Here is a 23,114-nt window from a genome sequence, read left to right on the forward strand (position 1 = left end):
GCTTACCTTTCCTGCTCGTAGTTGCCTGTAGAAATCTGTGTGCTGGCGGATTCGGTATTCCAGGTCCGATACATGAGCCTGCAACCAGTTCCACCGACTAACCACATCTGCTCGCTCCTGAGCCCAAATCCACTCACAACGCCTCTTCCTGAAGGAGCATAAGAGGGTACAGTCACCAGCAGTACTAATGAAGAAAGAGCTTTCAGTTTCATATGCTTGTTCTGAAACCTCACATAAAGGATATTCTGCACGTTCTAAAAGCATTCTATTCATTCTTTATACTGCACCCAACTTATTACCCAGTACTATTAAGACACAATAAAACAAGACCAAATCACTAAGATTATAAATAATACAATTAAAGTGAAGTAAACTTCAAACATTAGTACAATATTCTCTTTTTTAGGCAGTATGACATCTAGAAATTAGCAGCCCTGAAGGCTTGAGTAAACATGCCAGACATTGTGATGGATACTGAAATCATAAGTATAGACGTGGGCGCAATAAAATAAATAAGTTACACAAAACCAAAAGGACTCCTCCCCAGGAATACGTAGCATATTGTATGCTTGGAAGGGAGGGTGACAAGACATTACACCAACCCTTGTGCAATACATTTTTAAAGCTGCATGTTATATGGGTTGTTAAAATGGTCTAGCATGAGGATCTGGAAGTGTCCACATGAGCAGCCGTAATGGAAAAGTCATTGACCACACACACTGGCAGATCAGCTGCTGGATGCCCAATATTTTTTTTAGGCATTGTTGGTTGAAACCTCATTTACCAGATCTTCTGCTTGGGACATTTGGTTGCACATCAGCACTAGATCAATGAAATGGTTATCAGGATTGCCCAAAAACACTGTGCCTATGTGGTGAAAATTACACAAATGCCTGAACAAGTCGACACGTAAGCACAGATTAATGCGAGCCCATTAAAGGCATTTTCGACATTGGGATTCTATCTGTGATGGGAAACACAGCCATTCACACCATGACAAACTGCTGATGGCACAGCTCCTGGAAACTACAGTGATGGCACATAATCAGAAATGCCAAATGGTGTCACCGCAAATCAGAGATAGGTGCTCGAAACGGTGGTTAACCCGATTGGAAATGGTTTAAGCTATTCAACTGAATTGGTTGGAATAAATATTTTTTACATTATATGTATTCTAATTATTGGCAATAGTCTAAAGGGGCAATTCAATTGCTTGTAGCTCCCGTAGCTTTGGTATAAACTGCACGGGAGCTATTAATTTTTAGTGAGACCAGCCCCTTGCTCTTGCGAGAAGGCACTGTATTAGCCACATTAAGCAACTGCTTCTGTGCCAAGAGCACTGTAGTTACAGCATGTTCTGCACTTGCGACCAGCTCTAAAGCCCTACTTTACGTGGATGTCTGCTCGCACCTCAGGAGGCAAGCAGAAAGGAGTTTTAAGTGCAGCCTCGGAGCTGGTCACGCAAACAATTGCCCCCTAAGTTTGCTAATAACGACCAACAATGCACGAAATGACTGTTCATTCTTAAGCTGGCCATACACCTGCACGATTTCGGGCCGATTGCCCGATTTTTGATGAGACATAAGATGGATATTGTGAAAATCGTGTATTATTTTAGTAAGATAAGATCCGATGCGTGCTCCCGCAGCTCCTATAATCGGATCTTATGATCAGATGTGCAGCACATCTTGTCCATCGTATCGTGTGCAGATCGTGCCGTTTATTTTGTTCATGCAATCCATCGTGCAGCAATTCAAGTCATTTCAATGACTGTTTCCCTTAAGAGCCTGTGAGACACAGAATCTATCATACGTGCTAAGAAAAACAACAAACATGCTGCCGGGACTGCCAGGGAGCTCCGGGGAGTCGTAGGGAAATCGTATGATGAATCTGATCTTATGCTGGTCGTGTAGGTGTATGGCCAGCATTAGTCCAACTGCTAACTAATATGATCTTTTTTTCTTTTCCAAAGAAAGCAATTGAAAAATGTGTAGACATGTGCAAGGCCAAAATAAGAAAAATAAAGGCATCCACAACTAGCTTTAGGGATTTGTAGAGTAGGGGTGTATTCATACTCTACTCTGTATTACTGATCCTAATGTACACAAATAAGTTACAATACAAAAGGATTCCACTTTTTCCATAATACACTGGCAACAGTGACAGAATAAATGTGTATATAATATAGATGTGTCCGAATACATCTAGCCTCCTTGCGCGTTAAAACATCCCTTCTAGTCGCGCCATGCAGTGGTGTGACTCGGTAACGCCAAGCATCTTTGTGCGACTAACTTCAAATGCGTCTTACTCGCACGGCGAATTACAGTGTCAGCAGCTGTGACACTAGCGTAGCGTTTCGCATGCAGATACACCCGCTGATGCACAGAACATAGGTATGCCGCATATCATTGTATTCAGCAGAGGCAGCTTGTGCGACCTATTTGCATCGCTGTGCGAATAAGATTAGTTTAAAGTTAAAAAGTCGCACATAAAGGCGCTCTGTGCTACAGAGTCACAAGGAGCTCCCGCGTTATGTGTAGCGCACGGAGGATAGATGTGGACACACACACACATATACATATATATATAGATCACAAGAGATATTACTATAGATGCAGTGATTCTCAAGTAGGAATTATGCCAAACAGTCTCTACTTCCTGCTCTGCTTAAACCCAATGAGTACCAGTTATTTTACAAGCAGCTAAAGTTTACTTTCATGTAGAGTATTGCATTAATTCCCTAGTCTGTCCTACTGTGGTACTATGAACAGCAAAGCAAAATGAATTAAAAATATATACACAAATCCAACTCCCTATTAAACCTGCAAAGCAATTTGTTGACTACAACGTTATTCTGGTAATAGTCAGAAGTAAAAACATCCTCGTACTTGGATATCCAAGGTAAGATATGAATATTACTGGTGGGCCTGAGATGTGAAATACATTATCTGATAACCGAGGACAATTGTTCATGGAGGTAGATAGAAGGTTACATACATACAATGTCAACTATCTAAACAGAAATTCCATCATTGATTGGTAGCAGGTTATGTTTACGTACCCTTAAGCAGTAAATAAGCTTTTCTGACACCTGTTATAATTAAACACGACTTTTTGTCATCACATTTTATGCATGGGGTCCAGCCACTAGAAGACAGAACTTCCTATATTCCAAGGGCAGGTAGGATATTCATCCTCATCTATAACACTATTTATATATAAAATTGTTTGTTTGTATGTATGTTCCCAAAAAACTCGGGAACTAATGAACAGATTTTGATCGTATTTTCACTGAAATATTTATTGACATCCTCCGAGTAACACAGGTATGAATCATCTCGCTATTTTAATTGGCTACACACACACACACATGCAGCTATTGAAGACCAAAGGAGATTGGGCGGCGCTCCAGAGGGGCGGGACAAGTGATAGTCCGATTGGCCGGAGTGATGTCAATGTCAGTGATATGCGGTGATGCAGAGCCTTTCCTGTCATACTAAGGTATTCTCTAGAGATTTGACTATAAAAATAAGAAAAATGTAAAGAATATATTATAAATCTCTTCTTTGTATTATTCCAATCATTTCTATAGTGCAAACGATGGAGTAAAAAGTGTATGGCAGGTGAGGCACTGCCTCCCCTATCTACCATTTCCGTACATCCCTGATCAGAACACACCAACTTTCCAGCACTATATACTGCTGCACCTTTATATAATGCCCAAATCTGGCTCTGATACTACCCAGTGCCTCCCCAGCCATTAACCTCTCCGCACGTTACTGGTCAATGTGCTCGCAGCTCGCCAATGACTGAAGGAGGGGCGGGGTCTGGCAGCACAAGACGCGAGGGACAAAATGAGCAGACCGTTTTGGTGACATTGTTATAGGAACAGGGCTTACAGGGGTGAGTGGCAGGTGGGCACACCAAAGGACAGTTTCAGTCGCATGCTTGGTTGTTACTGTCTGTACGCAGAGACCGTGTAATGCCAGCGGTGCTGCTGGTAGAGGGCGTAGTGACCTTGCAGGGGCTGGTGACCAATCAATGGGGAGGATGGCGCTGGAAACATTTGTGTGCTGTGTTTTGGTAAACTACAGGAAAGATCCGCCTTCCGGGCTGTCACTCAGTGATGAGAGGGAATGCGTACGCAGAGTACGTGGTGTCTGCAGTCTACTGTATGAGATGGCCCGGGGACACTTTGTATGTAATGTGAGAGCGGTACACATTTGTCCAATTCTCATCCAATTCGACCTACCAATTAGGCCGACCGGTAGTGTGTGCACGCTCAAACGCCTTCTGCTTTCACCCACTCCTAGTCATCTTGTCAAAAGATTTTTAAACCTGCTGAAAAATCAGAAAGCTCAATCGCCGATCACCCAACCAATATAGAAGTGTGTATGCTCCTGCGACTTGTTTGTCCAATTCTTCTCCCGATTCATCCCTTAAGCAGTGAGTGAGTGTCAGCCAGATTTGGAGAGTGTGTATGGTGACAATAATTACAGCAGCTGTGATTTGAGATCTGCAGGCATAGATTGGGTGTTGTATCTGCGACCAGTTTGGTCGGGAGTTGGATGCCAAGAGTGTTGGACATGTGTGTACCCATCTTAAAAGGTGCATGTGTTCTATACGCAGGAGCACAGGTGTATTTAATACTAAATGACAATTTAAATGATCCACTGGTGGTGGTAATTATTTCTGTTTGGAGACCTGGAATACATGCCCTGAGAACTGGAGTTGGGAAACACTGCTCTAGCATGTAAACGTGTACATTGTGGAGACACTGTTAGCATTACTATCCAGGGCACTGTGTGGGAGGTTGTATGTTCTCCCCATTTTTGTGTGGGTTTCCTCCGGATGTTAAATGCCAGAGAGCGAGATTCCTGCGTAAGAACTAAATTGCCCCTAGAGAATCATCTATTTAAATAAATTACTATGACCTGGGGTGGGTTGTGTGTGGATGGGGGACACATTGCTCTATAGTGAGTGCAATGATCAGTATGCTGGTTACAGCTTTGTTTACTCCATCCTCACACTCTGCAGACAGAGGATAATCACACCTACAGTACAGATAGGATGCAGTGTGAAGCTCTGAGCTTTCTTCATCAAGCACTGCTAAGTACTGCCAGGCCTGGGACTCTGATTTCTTGTGCAGCCAACCCCCATCAGATCTGCCACCAGTATAAATAATCTAGCTAGATTACTCCTCCACATTCCGTGAAGCCACCATATACTAAATCATTGTGCGCAACAGCCTCTCCCTCTCTGCACTATTTTAATGCTGCAGGAGGGGTGCGACTTCACGGCTTCAGATTCACACATACTCTGAAGACTGTGGGAGGCATGCTGTCTGCAAGGGAAGCCATGATGCTGTAGTTTCATTTCTAGGAGGGAACAATCATGCAGTTTTTTTTTTTTTTCAACCAATATTCTGTAAAAATGGCGCATTAACATTAAAAAAAAAAAACGGAATATGGCAACAAAGAATAGCATAAAAAAAAAAAACACTAATATCTGAGAAAGGTTCTACAGACAACGGTCTCTGATTGGCTGCTATGGACAACACCTCCTACGCACACAGTAATTTTTCCAGTACAGTATAGAAAATGAAAGCAAATGACAGTTTTTTTTTTACAATGTTACCTTGTAGCCCTGTACCACTAGTCATAAGGAATCGGTATGAAATACCGCCGGCTTCGATTCCTGGCCGACAAAAGCAGAGTTCCCGACAGCGCTGGAAATCCCGATCGTCCCTAAGGTAAGTATAAACTAACCTAACCCACTAACCCTCCTTAGGGGTGCATAACCCTAACCTCCCCCCAAGTGCCTAACCCTAACCCCCCCCCCCTTCTCCGCTGCCTAAACCTAAATCCCCCGGAGGGTGCCTCACCCTAACCCTTGCTCCCCCCTGGGTGCCCTAAACCTAACCCTCCCGACCCCGCGGCTGTCCGCTTGCGGCGCCCGGCATCCCGGCGTCGGGGAAATGTCAGTCGGGAAGCCGGCTGTCGGTATTAAGGCAGCCGGTTTCCCGATTGTATACCGGTCATAAAACCCTATGCAATTTTGTGCATGTTTGCAAAGTGTCAGTGTTCTTTTTAGGTGACTGTTGTGGGCCACACAAATTAATATCCTGCTGCTTGGCAGATTTGGACGTGACAACCCGGCCAGCAGTCATATCATTTCTGGCATCACAGAGAGTCTATGTGAAAGGACCACACACACACAAGCCTATAGCCATCACTTTCTGTGCTCATTTTCCATACAACACCTGTAATATTACAGAGCATGTAGTCAGTGTAATATATTACCCAGTCTATTGGTTTAGGAATAAACACAATATTTAAGCATGTGTATTATGCAAGAAAAATACCCCCCTGGGGTTATCTGAGGACAACCAACCGGAAGTCCTCATATTTGGCACCACTGATGTTTAAGTATCCATGGGCAGTGGCCCAAGGATGTAGGAAGGCATTCACAAAAATATTCCAGCACGAACCCACATGTAGTGAGGTATGCTTAGCCAGGGCTGTTCTGATATAACACAAAGAAGAAGGTATATTCATTTATGTGGCCATCTTGTATTTTTAAAGGCTAGATTAACTTTTAAACAAAACTCTGCCATTAAATGTATCATGCTCAAATGTACACACTTTCAATAATATTTAAGTGAGCTTTATTTTCAAAGATCAGTAAGGGCTGGCCTCCTGTGTACTATTATTGTTCAGTTTGGTTGCTCTAGGCACCAGACAGTTCTGTGCAGCTTTGGGACCATCTAGTCAACCTCCTACAAACTCAATTGTGCGTTTTCCTTTTATGCAGCCAGTAGCTTAGTGCAGGGTTAAACACTAGCTGAAGCAACCACCCTACAGGCAGCGTGGTGATGATGTCACAGGGGAGAGACAGATCATGCACATATTAACTGATGGAAGTTTATTTTCATGGCCACAATCATTACTCACAGTGATGTGATTTCCCTGCAAGTTACAAAGATCCAAAGCCAGAAAATAGCTAGTGGGGATCACAGAAACTCCAACACATTTGGTGCCACAATAATGAAACAAAAAGATTTAAAAAAAAAAAAAAAAGCACAAAAAACTAACAGATATTCATAGGGGGGCGATCCAATTACCGTGATGTGAATGGTGCAGGGAAGGAGATCCCAGAGCTATTCAATTGTCCCCATCTTACCCTACACTTAGCTGGGAGATGCCGGTTACCGCGCCCGATTAGGCGCGGTAGCAGACATTCTCCCACTTAAGTATCCTGGCCGCGATGCTGTTAGCACTGTGCTCAGCTGGAAAACAGCATTGTTTATCCTTTAAACACTTTGTGAAATGCAGTACACAATAAGTGAATAAGAATTCAGTGAATCATCTAGCTATGTGTATTCTTATGAAAACGATGACATATGGTGTGTTGCAGTCAATTTCTGGACTTTAAAGCAAAGCATAAGTGACAGTGGGGTCTATTTACTAAGCAGTGTTATGAGACAGAGTGAAAAGTGATAAGGTTTGAAATATGACAGTTGGGAGCCGATTGGCTGGCACCTTATCACTTTTCACTCTGTCTCATAACACTGCTTAGTAAATAGACCCCAGTGCCTGCTATAACACAAGAGAAGATGGCCTCTAGTGGCATCCAGTAGTTCTAGAACAGGGATAGGCAACCTAATATACTTCAGGGTCCTCATTAGGCGGCCCACTAACCTTCAAAAGGACCGTATCTTCTTTTATGCTCAGCAGTAAGTTTATATAATTGAAAGAGATACCCATCTGTAATAATATATCAGCAGACCTTTTAAATAAGCATTACAAGTTATGACATACGAATAAAACAACAAAGCAGAAATGAGCTGGGGGCTACAAGTTAAGGCTTGGAGGGCCGCATGCAGCCCCAGGGCTCCCTATTGCCCAGAACAGTTCTAGATTAGATTTAAAAACTCAAATAAAAATGCTTTAGTACTTATTTTAAAAAAATAATTAAAAAACAACCCAGCCAAGCCTCACCCAGGAACAGAGAGCAGGAAATAAATACACAGTACGCAGTTACAATATCCTCAGCAGGTCTGTGCAGCTAAATATATGCATTGTGAGCATCCACAGAGGAGTGATCTAAGCATTAATACTCACAAATGTTTAACACAATATAAATGCAGCCACAAATTTTATAAAGTAAAACTACAAGTGAGGTACAAATATAAAACATGAAAAAAAAAGTTCTAAAATACAAAATAAAATATCTATAACATATACCCATACCGCACATCATCCAACCTCTTCCCATTTAATTTAATAGAGGGGAAAACACACACACACACACACACACACACACACACGTTACTGAAAGTTGTTTGGAAACCTTGGCCTTGCTAAATATCCAAAAAGACAAAATACAAGTCAACAGTAACCTAGAAGGATAAGCTGCTAGCACAATACAGATACATTTTTAAGGGTACTCTTCCAACACTGCACTGCAGTAATTCAGTCTCACACCCATGAAGGTAACATTAGTAAGCCATGGCCTCAGGTCATGCGACTGGCTGGCTTGTACACAACAAGAAAATAAACAGTCATTGAGCAATGTAGCAGCATGTAGTGGTCACTGACTGTGTTATAGTGGCCATTAATACAAAACAGGTCAAATCTTATACAAAGCAGCTTGTGAGAAATGTTCTGCATACAGCCCTTACAATGTACAGGAGTGCTACAGTACTCATCTGTGATGTGGAAGAGGATGAGGCAGATCAGGTTGTGCTAGGGGGCAAACAAGTAGATTATCTGCTCTGAAAATACAACAGGAACAATGGTGGTGCTTCAAAATGGTCTGTGTTATCTGCTGTCTATAACAGGTCCTGTCAGAGTTTACAGAACTAGATTCTGCACAAATGCCTCAATACATTTCTTTTTCAGGTCATTTGATATATCATACAAAAAATCTTTTTTGTAATTGTTACTTACGAATAAGAAGGGGCTAGTGTTACCTTGAATGCTCTCATTACCTACATGCAGTGAACACAGGAACTTTATAGGGGCTGGGATGCCAGCAGTCAGAATCCTGACAGAATTTTGCAAGTATCCTAACCCTTCCCCTAACCCACCTTTCCTGCAGCTTAAAATGGGATTTTGGTACCTACCGGTAAATCCTTTTCTCTGATTCCACAGGGGACACTGGAGGTGCTTACGCTGGGGTATAGAGGCGTGGATAACTGGAGCCGGCACTTTAAATAATTTAGAAGTGTGAAGCTCCTCCCCCTCTATGCCCCATCAGCCCTCAGTTTAGAAAATGAAGACCGAGAGGAGATGGAGAACAAGCGGAGTAAGAAAAGGAGAGAAGAACACACAATAACTATCATACAACATACGGAACAACCGAACAGACAGGCAAAGAGCGCAGAGGTGGGCGTCCAGTGTCCCCTGTGGAATCAGAGAAAAGGATTTACCGGTAGGTACCAAAATCCCATTTTCTCTTTCATCCACTAGGGGACACTGGAGGTGCTTACGCTGGGGACGTCCCGAAGTTTTTTCCCCACGGGCTTGAGCGCTCTGAGGCGCCTGCAGAACTAGGCGGCCAAACCGGGATGCCGAAGAAGGAAACATATCCACTTTGTAAAACTTGACAAACCTGTGAACTGAAGACCAAGAGGCCGCACGGCACAATTGTGACGAGGAGGCTCCTCTACCGGCCGCCCATGACGCACCCACAGAACGTGTGGAATGAGCCGAAATGGACGAAGGAGGCAGACGGTCGGCACTAACATAAGCCAGATGAATAGTCAGCCGAATCCAACGTGCCAAAGTCTGTTTAGACGATGGACAACCCCTCCGATCAGCATCATAGAGGACAAAAAAATGACTCAAACTTAAGGAGGGACGCTGCCCTGGCAACATAGGTGCGGAAAGCCGTAACCACATCCAAGTCAGAAGAACCACCAGAGTCCTCCACCAACGACGGTACCACCATAGGCTGATAGATATGAAAAGCCTACACAATATTGGAAAGGAAAGCGGCTACCGTCTGGAGTTCCGCCCTATCAACATGAAACACAAGGTAAGGTGCTTATCAGACATAGCCCCCCATTATGAAACTCTACGAGTCGAAGCAAGATCCAGGAGGACCGTCTTCCAAGACGGATCAACATCCTCCAAAGGTTCAAACATGGGCGACTGAAGAAACAGAAGCACTAAGATTAGATCCCAGGGAGCTATTGGAGGTACGAAACGGTGCTGCGCACGCAAGACCCCTTACAGAATGTCAGCATCTCAGGAAAGAAGGCCAATTTCCTTTGAAAGGAAAATGGAAAGGTCAGAGACTTGCACCTTTAAGGTTCCTAGACGAAGGTCAGAATCCAGACCTGTCTAAAGGAAAAACAGAAACCGTGGATAAACGAAAAGTCCTACACAGAAGACCCCGACCGGAACACCATGAGATATAAGCAAGCCAGAAGCGATGATCATGCGCAGCCGAAACTGGCTTCCTGGCACGTATCATGGTGGAGATAACCGCGTCTGGGATGCCACTGCGTCTTAGGATATCGGTTTAAAGAGCCACCCCGTTAAACGCAGTTGCGCTAAGTTGGGGTGTATGAAAACAAAACCTGCTGTAGAGAATCTGGGCACATAGGAAAGGACCACGGATCTTCTGTCAATAGGGACCGAAGGTCCGAGAACCAACTTCTCCGAGGCCAGTTGTGAGCCACGAGAATTACAGAGGCTGTCCCTTGTTTATTCCCTTTTTAGAAGACAAGGAAGACGCGGAATCGGAGGAAAAAGATAAACAAAGTCGTAGATCCACTGACTTGTCAGAGCGGCTACTGCTTCCGGCTGCAGATCTCGAGTTCTTGACACGTATACTGGGAGCTGACAATTCAGTCGTGACGCCATGAGGTTCACCTGAGGACATTCTCATCGATGTATCAGCGCGCTGAACACGTCTGGATGAAGCTTCCATTCTGGACATCCTGTTGATTTAGGTAATCTGCTTCCCAGTTGTCCACACCCGGGATGAATACCGCCGACAGGATTACTTACTGGTTCTCGGCCCACCGGAAGATCTCAGTTACTTCTCGCATAGCCATGCGACTCAGGCCGTTGCTGAAAACGACTGCCGTCATGCTGTCGGACTGAACTCTTACCGGATGAGCCCTTTAGAAACTCTGTTACCTCTATCAGAGAATTGTTCGCTCTGAGTTCCAACGTCTTTAAGGCCCACTTCCGTTCTAGAGGGGACCCTTGAACCTGAAAGTGGTAATCAAGGACTACTGCTCTCCATCCTCGGAGGCTGGCATCCGTAATTACGATGATCCAGTTCCACACTCCGAATCTCCGGCCCGCTAAAAGATTGGTGGATTGCGTCCACCAGAGAAGGCCACTCTGGTAACCGGGCTCAGACGGATCTGTCGTTGTAGAAGCAGATGAGACCCTGACCCCTGGAGTGAAACCAGCCGAACTGTAGTGCCTCGAAAGCAGCTACCATCTTTCCTAAGAGACGCAGACAAAGAAGCATTGACACCTTCTTTGGTCTGCGGACCAGCTGGACTAACCTCTGTGCTTGATCTGATAGAAGAGATACTGAAGCAACAGATCGTCCAAATAATGGATTATGTTCACTCCTGATGACCGTAGGAGAGCGATCATGACTGCTATGAGTTTGTTGAATATGCGGGGAGCCGAGGATATGATCTTTCAATATGGCAAAATGCAGAAAAGCTTGGTGTGGTTCCCATGGGAAAATGGAGATAAGTATCCCTGATATCCAGGGATAATAGGAACTCCCCTGCTTCCAAGCTCGCAACAACGGACTGCAGAGATTACATTTTGAAACGATACATCTTTAGATACAGGTTTAAGGACTTGAGGTTCAAGATGGCCATGACCGCACCCTCCGGTCTGGGCACTACAAACAGGCTTCCGGAACCGGAACTAACACAGATGACACTACTAGAGACCTGATAGCCTCCTGTAGAACTTGAAATTCTTGCAAGTGGGCTCCCACCGCAGGAGACCCCAGGTGGGACGGAAAACAGTCATGCCACCTGTTTCTCAGCTGGTTTAGACTCTGGTCTACGTGCAACCGTGTGTGGACGACCTCTACCTCCTCTCGGTTGCGTAGGAGCACCTCTGGCTCTACCATGAAAGGAATGAGGGGCTCAAAAGGAATGAAACGAAGGTCCAGTATAAGGTCTTCTGGGAACTGGAGCAGTAGACGGGAGGAAAGAGAACTTGCCGCCCCGTGGCTTGGTATATCCACTTGTCCAATTCCGGGCCAAAAAGCATATCACCCGTGAATGGTAAACCCTCAACCGCACGCTTGGACTCTGCGTCCGCCTGCCAAGCGCGCAACCACAGAGCTCTGCGTGCGAGCTCTAATCTGACTAATATCCTTTGAAGGTTCTCCCAAGTAAACTGCAGACTCACGGATGTGTTCTGCTAATCGACGTAATTCTGCTTTGGAAGTACCCGAGTCCAAACCTGGAATCAGCTGGTCAGTCCAGCAAACCACAGCCTTGTTAACCCCGGCGGTAACAAGGTTAGGACTAAGGCCCTCATTCAGAGCCGTTCGCTAGCGGCCGTACGCTTGTTCCGAGCGATGTTCGCACATCTGCGCATGAGTACGCTTTTTAGTACGCATGCGCGAACCAGTCAGTGCGGCCGAAAATCGTTTGTACGCTATATAGCGAGTGCCTGCTATTTTGAGTGACAGAATGAGGCGTATGTGGGTGATAACAGGGGAAGGTGCTTGAAAACAGGGGAGTGGAGATCAGAACGCAGGCGTGCTTAAAGGTCAAAACGGGCGTTTTAAAGGGAGTGCATAATTAATACAGCAGCGTCATTGACCACGTCACTTGGTTTTTTTCAACTCAGAACTGCTCGCAAAATAGCGGTTGAAAAAACCAACCACAAGAATAGCGAGCAGTTCATACGCTGTACGATGTACTCGATTAATCTAATAAATAGCGGACATGACGTATGGTGCGAGCGGCCAGGGGGCGTTTTTAACAAATAAACGAGCGTATGTTTTGCTCGCTCGTTCAGACTTAGAGGTGTGAACAGACTGCAATTTGCGAACGGATCATTTGAATAGCCACCCCCTGTTTTTGAACAAACGACCGCAAATAGCGAACAGCTCTGAATCAGGCCCTAAGTTGAGCTCCCGTTGCGGTATATATAGATCTTAGTGTTGTCTCCAACTTACGATCCGAAGTGTCCTTTAAAACAGCTCCCGACACCGGAAGTGCTGTTTTCTTAGTGAGACGGGAAACAGACATCTACAGGAGGAGGAGTTTCCCACTTCTCCCTCATGGATGATGGAAAAGGGAAGCTAGACGGAAAACTACGCCCAGATGCAGAACAGGTGCTTTACCCTCTGCACCATCTCTGGATACACATTAAATAGTCAGTGGACGAGGGATCTGAACCCAGGTCTTGAAATTTGGAATTGTTTCCAGGCCCTGTTAATTTCTTGTAAAACTTCCTCCAATTCACCCTCTACGGTATTCTCTGTGGCGAGGAAATCTTCGTCTGACTCTTCTGACTGGAGAACAGTCATTAGAGTACGCTTTTGAGACGGGCTTTGGTAGGAAGTGGAGCACCGCTGTACCCATCATCTAAACCAGGGTGTCTAGAGACTTGGTTAAGTCAGCTACCCAGGGGGGTTGAGACCTGCGCGCCTCAGCCAACTCCAATGTTAAATTTGACATAACTCCTACAATATAAGTGATCCATGGCGGAGGAGAGGTAGTAATCGCCATCTGTGAATCCGTTGTTATACAAGCATCACATAACGTGGACCCAGTGGCATGTGGCTTGGTCTGTTTGTTGTTACACTTGGAACAGACAAACAGACTGAGAAACCTTGGTTCTGTTGGACATGGTACACACAGTCACTCAGAGAAACACAGCATATAACAGAAAAGACACAGACATATAAAAACAAGGCGGCTGTGGGACACAGAGGAGGAGAAACCCCCCCCCTCCCACAGATCAGATTCCCCTGCACTTACACCCCAGTTACTTACAGCCTCTTTACCAGGGATGTAATCAGGGGATGTTGTCCTGCAGCACAGGAATGGGCAGCACAGGAATGGGAGCAGAGGAATCCAGCCTTCTGTGTCTTACACTGCAATCTCCTTATAGAAATGCAGTATGAGCTGCTGTGCAATGAAGAGCGGCAGCCCTGCTGTATACAGCCGCTTGCTACGTAGAAGAGAGACCCGCGCTGCCTTTAAGCTCCGCCCCCCCTTCTTTATGCCCAAAGGGCTTTACAAGATGGCTTCTGTGGCCCTTAACCTCCCCCGCGCGCCACACCGCGTGTACAGCGGACCGCTTTACCGCCTCTCTGCCCCGCGTGTAACAGCGGGGAGAGGGAGAGCCGGGCGGAAGGAGGGAGAGCAGGCGCCTGTCAGCTGCCCCGCGTGTAACAGCAGGGGGAGAGGGAGAGCCCGGCGGGTAGCCTGTTCGCGCCTGTAGCGCACTTATCCCCTGCCCCGCGCTACTGAACAGCGGGGAGAGGGAGAGCCCGGCGGGTAGGAGGGAGAGCAGGCGCCTGGTCGCGCCTGTAGCGCACTTATCCCCTGCCCTGAGCTACTGAACAGCGGGGAGAGGGAAAGCCGGGCGGGAGGAGGGAGAGCAGGTGGTCGCGCCTGTAGCGCACTTATCCCCTGCCCTGAGCTACTGAACAGCGGGGAGAGGGGAAGCCGGGCGGGAGGAGGGAGAGCAGGTGGTCGCGCTTGTAGCGCACTTTATCAGCTACCCAGCACCAGGCTTAGCCGGGTGCCGCGCTCATCAGCGTGAGGTGGGAGAGCAAAGTGCTCTGCATTAGCTGCCCAGCATTCTAATTATGTAAAACCGCTGGGCAGCTGCGGGGCTGGGAGCCGGGGGATGCGCAGGTGATTACTCACTGCGTGGTCCCCGATGGAGTCTCTCTGCAGCTTCAGCATTTCTCTTCTTCCATGTTGAGAATGTGCTGTGGCGGTAAGGAGCTGTCAGTGCTTTTCATATAAGTGCTGCGCACTCCTTCCTGCCTTCTATAAGGACAGGGCGCCAGGTACCCGGACCCCACCTTTAGAGAGGTGGCGAAAGCTACCTAATATAGTGTAAAAAGTGTATAAAATAAATAAACCTAAATAAAAGAAAATAATAAACATATATGTGCTGCTGGATCACAGCAGATTGTGACCTGCTCCATGAGGCACATTTTCTAAACTGAGGGCTGATGGGGCATAGAGGGGGAGGAGCTTCACACTTCTAAATTATTTAAAGTGCCGGCTCCAGTTATCAACGCCTCTATACCCCAGCGTAAGCACCTCCAGTGTCCCCTAGTGGATGAAAGAGAAACTTCCTCTCCCACAGCCTAACCATCTCCTCCCCAGAGCGCGCAGCCTAACCCTTAACCCCTCCCTTCCACGCAGCCTAAACCTAACCCTATCACCCCCCCACACACACACACAGCTTAACCCTAACCTTACCCTACCACAACCTAACCATCCCCAGCAGCCTAACCCTAAACCTCCAGCAGCCTAAGCCTAACCCTTCCCTTACCATTGGGATGTCATAGTCCAGGATTCTGACCACCAGCATGCAGGTAGCATCCCTTTTATAGTCTGAGTCACTAGGAATCTGTGACCATTCATATTTCAGTCTCTCTAATTGTTTTCCGTAATGTGATTAAATCAACTTCACACATGCATAACTAGAAAATATGTACACAGGCGTATGAATGGGAAAGTGCCGTTCGGGAATGGCAAATTGTGCCCGTTGGCTTCACAGATTATCCCTCGCACCCTGAAGAGGGCAAGCTTGCAATGTCGGCACTATCGTAAATAGCTGCTTTATGCACAGTCGGGCACGGCACATCGCATTGAACTGAATTCCTCCCTTTGCTCAGATCTTCATTTATAATACAAAGTAACCATCCTAATGACCAATTGGCTGCATCCTCAGGTGTACACAAGTGTTTCCCTTTTCCAAGAAATAAGGCTTATTTACACATTAACAAACAGATGAAAAAAGATGAAAAAAAATAGGGCAAAAAAAAGCATTTAAAATGTATTATTGTAACACAATTCAATTGTTCCTCATTCGGTTGTGAATAGCTGAGGGCGGACACATTTCTGCTTGAACCGAGCAAGCAGAAATGTGCGATAAGTATGTTGTTTGGGAGCCCAAACAGCTCTTTGGGGCGCGCTAACCAGGACTTTAGATGGGTTCAGCCATTTTATGCGGCTAAACCTGGTCTAATTGGGCGCTTCAAGCGATGGGTGCCCATAAATTATCACAATGTTAAAAACCACTGAATCATCCCCATAATGTTTTAGATATCCCAGCGCGTATGTGTCGTCATAACCTTCATTCCTCTTCGATTATAGATTGGGTACTTTGCCCCTAAAATCGCAGCATGCAAGACTACGAAGTACTTATAGGGGGATTAAAAAACAAAACAAAAAAGTATTGGGCGCTCATTTCTGCTTGGCATCGCATTCGCACGGTACAACAATTGAATAGCTCCGTCGAGCGCAAAAAAACCCCAAAAACAATTAAACTACCCCCATAAAGTCCAAATTAAATAAAGGAAGGGCTACTATGCAGATATTAGTGGTGTGCAAAGTTAGTCTATAATCACCATTTACAGAACATGGACTAAATTTACTTTATGCAACCAATCTTCAGTAGGTTATCTATTAAGTAGAATCAATGCACAATTGTAGGGAAAAGAAAGAAATAGTAGTAATAGTAATTAAAACTAACATTGCTACATAAAACAGAGGTGGTCTGATGATTGTTGCCAGGCACACAGCGGTGCACTAAAATAGATGTGAATATTTTCATTTATACTAATGCCGCATATCCACTACACAATATCGCTCCATGAGCGATATCGTGTAGTGTGTCCCCGGCAGTGGTGTACCCAATGTCCTTAGCGACATTGCGCACACACACTGAACTATATCATTCAGTGCCGGCACCCTCCCTCATCCCCGAACCTGCACAACCTGACTATGTCCATCGTCAGGTTGGACAGCAGGTTCGGGCAATGAGCAACGTTGTCAACGACCAGCGGAAGCGCGCATTGCTGGTCGTTGACGGCATATCCACTGGACGATATAATGAACAATTGAACACTACTAGAATCTGTGTCATAAAAAAACGTGAGTTGCTCATATACTGTAACCGCAGCATTTACAGAATCTAAATTGGTTTTAAACTGTGAACAATCTGATCCCTTGGGGTGAGGACCCCCAAAAACCCAACCTCACCATGGCTCACCATGTGTGAAAAAGCTGCACAATGATCCACTCACTAAGCGCTAGAGCCAGATGGCAAGATACTACTACTATACCAGATCCAGGCATTTGGCTTAATCATTGAGAAACTAGCACAGTAGGCCCAGTTAGTGCATTTAGCCAATGACAACCATACACTGGCATATTCATCATAGGGGCCGATTCAATTCAGCTCGCTGCTAAGCAGACTAAAGGATTTCTTCTTGCACCCTCCTGAGTGTGCGAGAAAAATATCAGACTAAAGTGCCAGCCGCGAGGCTGTTTTCTGGCTTAGCGTGGCGCCAACAGCCTCGCGGTCAGAATTTTAGTCGGAGAATGCCGGTTCTCTCGACTAAACACCCAAGTTAAGTTGCGAGAACCGGCATTCTCCGGCTTAAGTTGTTATAGTCTGACTAAACAGTGCGCTGAATTAAATAGCTCCGGGAACTTCTTCCCAGCGTTATTAAAAGCGTGCTGAATTGAATCGCCCCATAATCTGTAAATGTGGTTGGGAGAGAAAAGTCACCCGTGCAGCCATCTTCCGACAGCACTCAGCAACCTTGTCGCTTGAGCAATGTATTAAGTCTTTTCTTGTCCAATTGGCCACCGACATGTAGCAAAGTTGGATTTATTTTGCCCTCAATGCTTGGTCAGAGCAGCAACACTGGACAGCGCCCAATAAAGATCTAGAATGGATTAAAGCTTGGAGAGAGAGAAAATGATTAGATAAAGTACCAACCAATCAACTCTTAACTGTCATTTTTCAAACATTCTGTAAAATGTAAGTTAGAAGTGGATTGGTTAGTGCTTTATCTCTAACAATTTTCTCTCTCTCCAATCTTTGATAAATACCTCTTTTAGTGTTATCTGTTTGTGGAAGGATTTTCTATGTTTTTCATAGGTCTAATACATACTGATCATTTATTAGCAAATAACAAAATGCATATAGGTTACTTGTGAAAAGCATAGCATGTTCAGTCACCACTGTCCACACTTGTCAGAATTGCACACATTTAAGACTACAGATAACTGACAAGACCTATTACTGTCTAAACTATCAGCATCAACCCACTATGCAAGGACTCATCTAGGCAAAGTGTAAGGCAGCTTGCAAGCCTTCCATATCTTATGTATTGTTCAATATCTGCATGAGTCACTGCATGCAAATACTGTACAGTAATGGAAAATGATGTAACTAAATAAAGAGAGGCATAAAATAGAATTAAGTAGCACTGCAGCTGTATCTGTTGAACTAGAAGTGTTGCCTACATTATAACGCATGTACAGCTTTCTCATTTAATGATCCAAGCTGCAAACAAACTGCAGATCTTGCTGAATGGAGTAAAGCACAGGACCTTCCCACAGAAAGCTACTGCACATACCGCTACATATTTCCCATGACACTGACTACTACACAGCATGCACATATATGCTGACCAAGCTTTCACATAAACGCCCCTCCTCTGTATTTTAGGTATTGAATAATGTTATATTATGTTGTCACTGTTCGTATTAAAATTCCTAGCTTTCCATGCATCAGCAGATCTGCACCAACATTGCAGTCTCTCCTGAGAATTCCACTGGCAGAGCTTCCCCTTGAATCAATGCTTTAACCACTGGCTATAATGACCATGACAAGATTTCTATATCTGGATGACTGACAATTTTACTTGTTTTTAGTTAACAGTAATATGAGACATTGGCTGGACAGATGAGGTGCTACACACTAGCCCAGTGTTTCTCAAACCTTGTCCTCATGAAACCCTAATGCTGGCCATACACCTGCACGATTTCGTGCCGATTGATCGATTTTCGCAGAGTCTTACAGTGCATCCTGTAGAAATGGTGTATTTTTGGAGTAAGATACGATCCGATGTGCTCTCCCACAGCTCCTATAAACGGATCGTATGATCAGATGTGCAGCACATATGCTCCATCCCATCGTGTGCAGATCGTACCGTTTATTTTGTGCATGCAATGCATGCGTCCATTCAAGTCATTTCAATGACTTTTCTCCTGATAAGCTTGTGAGGCACACGATCAATCGTACGACAGATTGTGCGCTACGAAAAACAACAAATATGCTGCCGGGACTGCCAGGGAGCTCTGGGGAGTCGGGTGGTGAATCTGATATGATGCTGGTCGCACAGGTGTATGGCCAGCATAACAGTGCATGATTTCCAGGTTACCTAACTGGAACACAGGTGTAATTAAATAACAAAATAGATCTTAAGGGAGTACTACGTGTATAGCGGCTAAACCTGTTTAATAGAGTGCCCAAACCACTGACTTAACACACATTTCTGCTCACCTCCTCAGGACCACCCACCCAAGTAGAGCAACAACTGAATAGCTCCATCGGGTGCCCGACACTGATAGCCACCAACTCAAAAATTTGAATCGCACTGTATGAATCTTTGTAGCAGATTCAGCGTGCTGTTGATAGCGCCTGGGAAGGATTTCCCAGAGCTATTCATTTCAAACGCGCTGTTAGAGCGACTAAATGATTTCTTCTTGCAGCCTCTTGACGGTGCAAGCAGAAATCAGACCAAAGTGCCGGCCGTGAGGCTGTTTTCCGGTTTAGCGCTACGCTAAGCCTCGCTGGCAGCACCTTAGTTGGAGAATGCCGAATCTCGCGACTAAGCACCCATGTTAAGTAGCGAGAACCACCATTCTCCGACTTAAGTTGTTCTAGTCGGTCTAAACGACAAGGTGAACTGAATTGCTCCGAGACCAACTCATTTTGAAACCAATGAAAACTAAAGTTATTGTGTAATCTATTTTTACACATCAGAATACATGTGCACCTTATCAATTAAGTGCTTGAATGCATTGTAGATAAGTGGTGGCCAATATGCAGGAAGTCATAACTCTAAATAATCCAGAGATGGAATGTAAGGGAGTGGGAGAAAGTGGGTTATTCTCTACGGTCACTGGTGATTACTTCCTACAAAGCAACATTATGCTTGGCACAATATTTACATTTCTCAAGCACAATTAAATAGGGGGAAAAATATATATATAACAAGGTTACGGAGTAGAGATGTGCGCCGACCCCTGTGTTTTGGTTTTGGTTCTAATTCACAGTCGTGTTATGGTTTTGCCAAAACCACCCTTATGTATTTTGGTTCTGTATTTGTTTCAAAAAATTATAAAAACAGCTACAATAACATAACTTATGCCTGTTTTTGTTCCTACAGTATTTACCTCAATAACGTAATAGCCAGTCAATTTTGACCACCTCACAATATTGGTTTTCACTTTTCACCAATATAGGCCAAAGCACTGGCTAAACTAAGCGGCAGAGGCACAAACGCACGCAGTTTAAAAGAATAAAGGACATCTAGGAAAAATTGCCACACAGGACTGGCAGACAGGATGGCAGTTTAATAAACTATACAAATATGTAATTTATGAAAAAAGTCACCAATGCCCCAAACAGCGCATAATGTAAATAAAAGAGGTGTAAGAAGGAATTGTATAAAAATATGAATGAAAAAATATAGCATGACTAGCATGCATAAGGCCATTGCAGTGGCAGATGGGATGTCAGTATAACAAACTATACGATGCTATAGGATGTTTTTGTTAATCAAGAACTACTGTAGATCAGAGGCCAGCACAGTTAAATGGAGGAAGAGTACTATTTAGTGGAAGCCAGGTAAAGCATTGATAAATTATAAACACTAATCAAACAAGTAAAAAAAAGCAAATTAGAAAAATGGGAAACTTTGTTACAAAATAAGCATCCAAAATCCCAATGGAATTTATTCCTCAGGATTTAAGACCTAGTCAAACTGAATTAGATGATTTGATTATACTAGTCTGTATCTTCTGAGAAGCTGCAGGAAATTAGGTCTATATGCCTAAATGAGAAGCTGGTGATGGATGGCATTGCAAGGTGCTAAAGTACACTGCCTGTCAAACGCACACAATCTTGGCAAAGCCTATAATGAAAAGTTGTGCACGATGAAATTGTCCTTAGTCCCTCCCACCCCTTATGTTGTATATTAAAAAGGAAATGCGGAGTTTAACAAAATCACTTTAGCGACAGGGACTGCTACTTTTGTGGCTGAAGTGGTTTGTTTGTGGAAAAGAGATGAAATTTGGTAGCGGGGTCACAGGACCTCATTTAACGGTCTAAAACCAGATGCATTAATGGCAGATATTGAACGCAGATCTTATACTAGATTAGCCGGCATGGCTTCAGTGATCAGTGCAAAGGATTAAACACAGTGTTTCCCAAACTGTGACTTTCAGTCCAGACCCAAATTGATTGATTTGGGCCGGTAAGTTATTTGGGCGTGCTGTGCACAGCTGGCTTGCCAGTGGTCCTAAGAGGGGGATGGCAGGCACCAGCAGCTGATGCGGGACGTGTCAAACCAAGGGTCTGCAATGCCATTGGTTCTCTCAATACATAGCACCTATTCTCTGCCGATCAGGAAGTGGGCAGGACAGCTGGAGCCGCGGTGTTTTAGAGTGTGATCACTGTGATGGCTTACCTAGGACCTATAAGCTTCTGGTGCATGATGCGGTCCCTCCCGGTATTTAGCAGTGTATGAAGTCAGAAGTGGATTGGAGAACAATGGTTTCATCTCATTGCTGGTTATAGTGGCTGCATAGTATCATACCCAGAACCAGTCACATGACAGCAGTGTGACCACAGACTATCCTCAACAGGAGGAGCCTCGAAAAGATACCTAGGAAGAGGATGCGGGCAGTGAACCATGGCGGAAAGACTCAGGAGCAGAAGGATGACCTGGGCGCCGCCCTGAGCCAAAGGAAGGCTATCACTAAGTTCTTGGAGAGCCCAGTAGTCTATGTGTGGTTTGAAAAGAACTACAAGAAAGTGAGTGCAGTGGGGGCTGTAGTCTTTTTTTTTTTTTTTTGCTTTTAGTAATGGATATGTGCAGGCATCCACTTTTTTTTTTTTCTAAAAAAATTGTTTTTATTGAAGCATTGTATCAACAATTATACATTATACAGAGTAATCAGAAATACAGTCAATGTTTCAGAAAGTGATAAAGATACATAAGGAAATTAGCTAAGCAGTATAATTCAACATGCAGTATTTACAAGAATTCCCGACATACAGTATACGGTGAACATTGTTAATTTGATTTTTGAAGATTAACAATTATTAATACATTAGCAGGCATCAATTTTAACTTTTTTTGTATAGCTCTCTCTATACATACACTATATGGCTATATTATATTAGCCAAGGGAAATTATTATTCACATAGCTCCCATTTGTGTCTTGTGGTTTAACTTCCACACCTGAGGTGACATCTCTGAGGGTTTTGATTCAGATTTATTGGTCTTTTTATTAAGCATTTTTTTCATAAAATTATGTAGAAACAGCTGTTTCTACATAACTTTATGGATTGTTGCTATGTGCCAACAGCCTGATGCAGGAGATTTCACAGAAATCTCCTGTAGAATGCTAATTAACGATGCAGAGCACATTGTTATAAATGGGGACTACAGTTTGACCCCTATGTACCAAACTGCGAAGAGCGTAGCTATGGCACCTAGAGGTTTGCCAAAAACCTTTAATGAACGCGCTGCAAATTACATAACAGGGAGGAGGTTCTTAGATGGCCAACGTCCCTACTTCTACTTACTTTAGCTTTACAAATGCTACAAATGGTTTGACAACTTGTCAGGATTTGGGTAAAATCAATTCCACACATAAGGGGTGTATTTTTCGGTCTTATGCCCAGGTATAAAAAAATGACTCTCTTATAACGGGCAAGAACTGCTTCCTGCTTCCACTGGTGTATAACTTACACAAACATTCTCATCAACAACATCCTCATTAATGGCGTCAGCTACACAAATATCCCCCTCATCAATTTCT

General features: G+C 44.4%; 1 protein-coding gene across 5 annotated transcripts in view; it reads right to left on the reverse strand.

Annotated features, from left to right (window-relative positions):
- The window catches only part of KANSL1 (KAT8 regulatory NSL complex subunit 1), a 108,312-nt gene that overhangs the window by 24,015 nt on the left and 61,183 nt on the right, over positions 1-23,114 (reverse strand). For all 5 annotated transcript variants that reach the window (XM_088442281.1, XM_088442289.1, XM_088442293.1 and 2 more), the window contains one exon: positions 7-148. In XM_088442281.1, the coding sequence (XP_088298407.1) occupies positions 7-148 (142 nt within the window). The remainder of the gene's footprint in view (positions 1-6; positions 149-23,114) is intronic.

This window comes from Taudactylus pleione, unplaced genomic scaffold, assembly GCF_031769625.1.
Source record: "Taudactylus pleione unplaced genomic scaffold, aTauple2 ptg000018l, whole genome shotgun sequence".
NCBI lineage: Eukaryota > Metazoa > Chordata > Amphibia > Anura > Myobatrachidae > Taudactylus > Taudactylus pleione.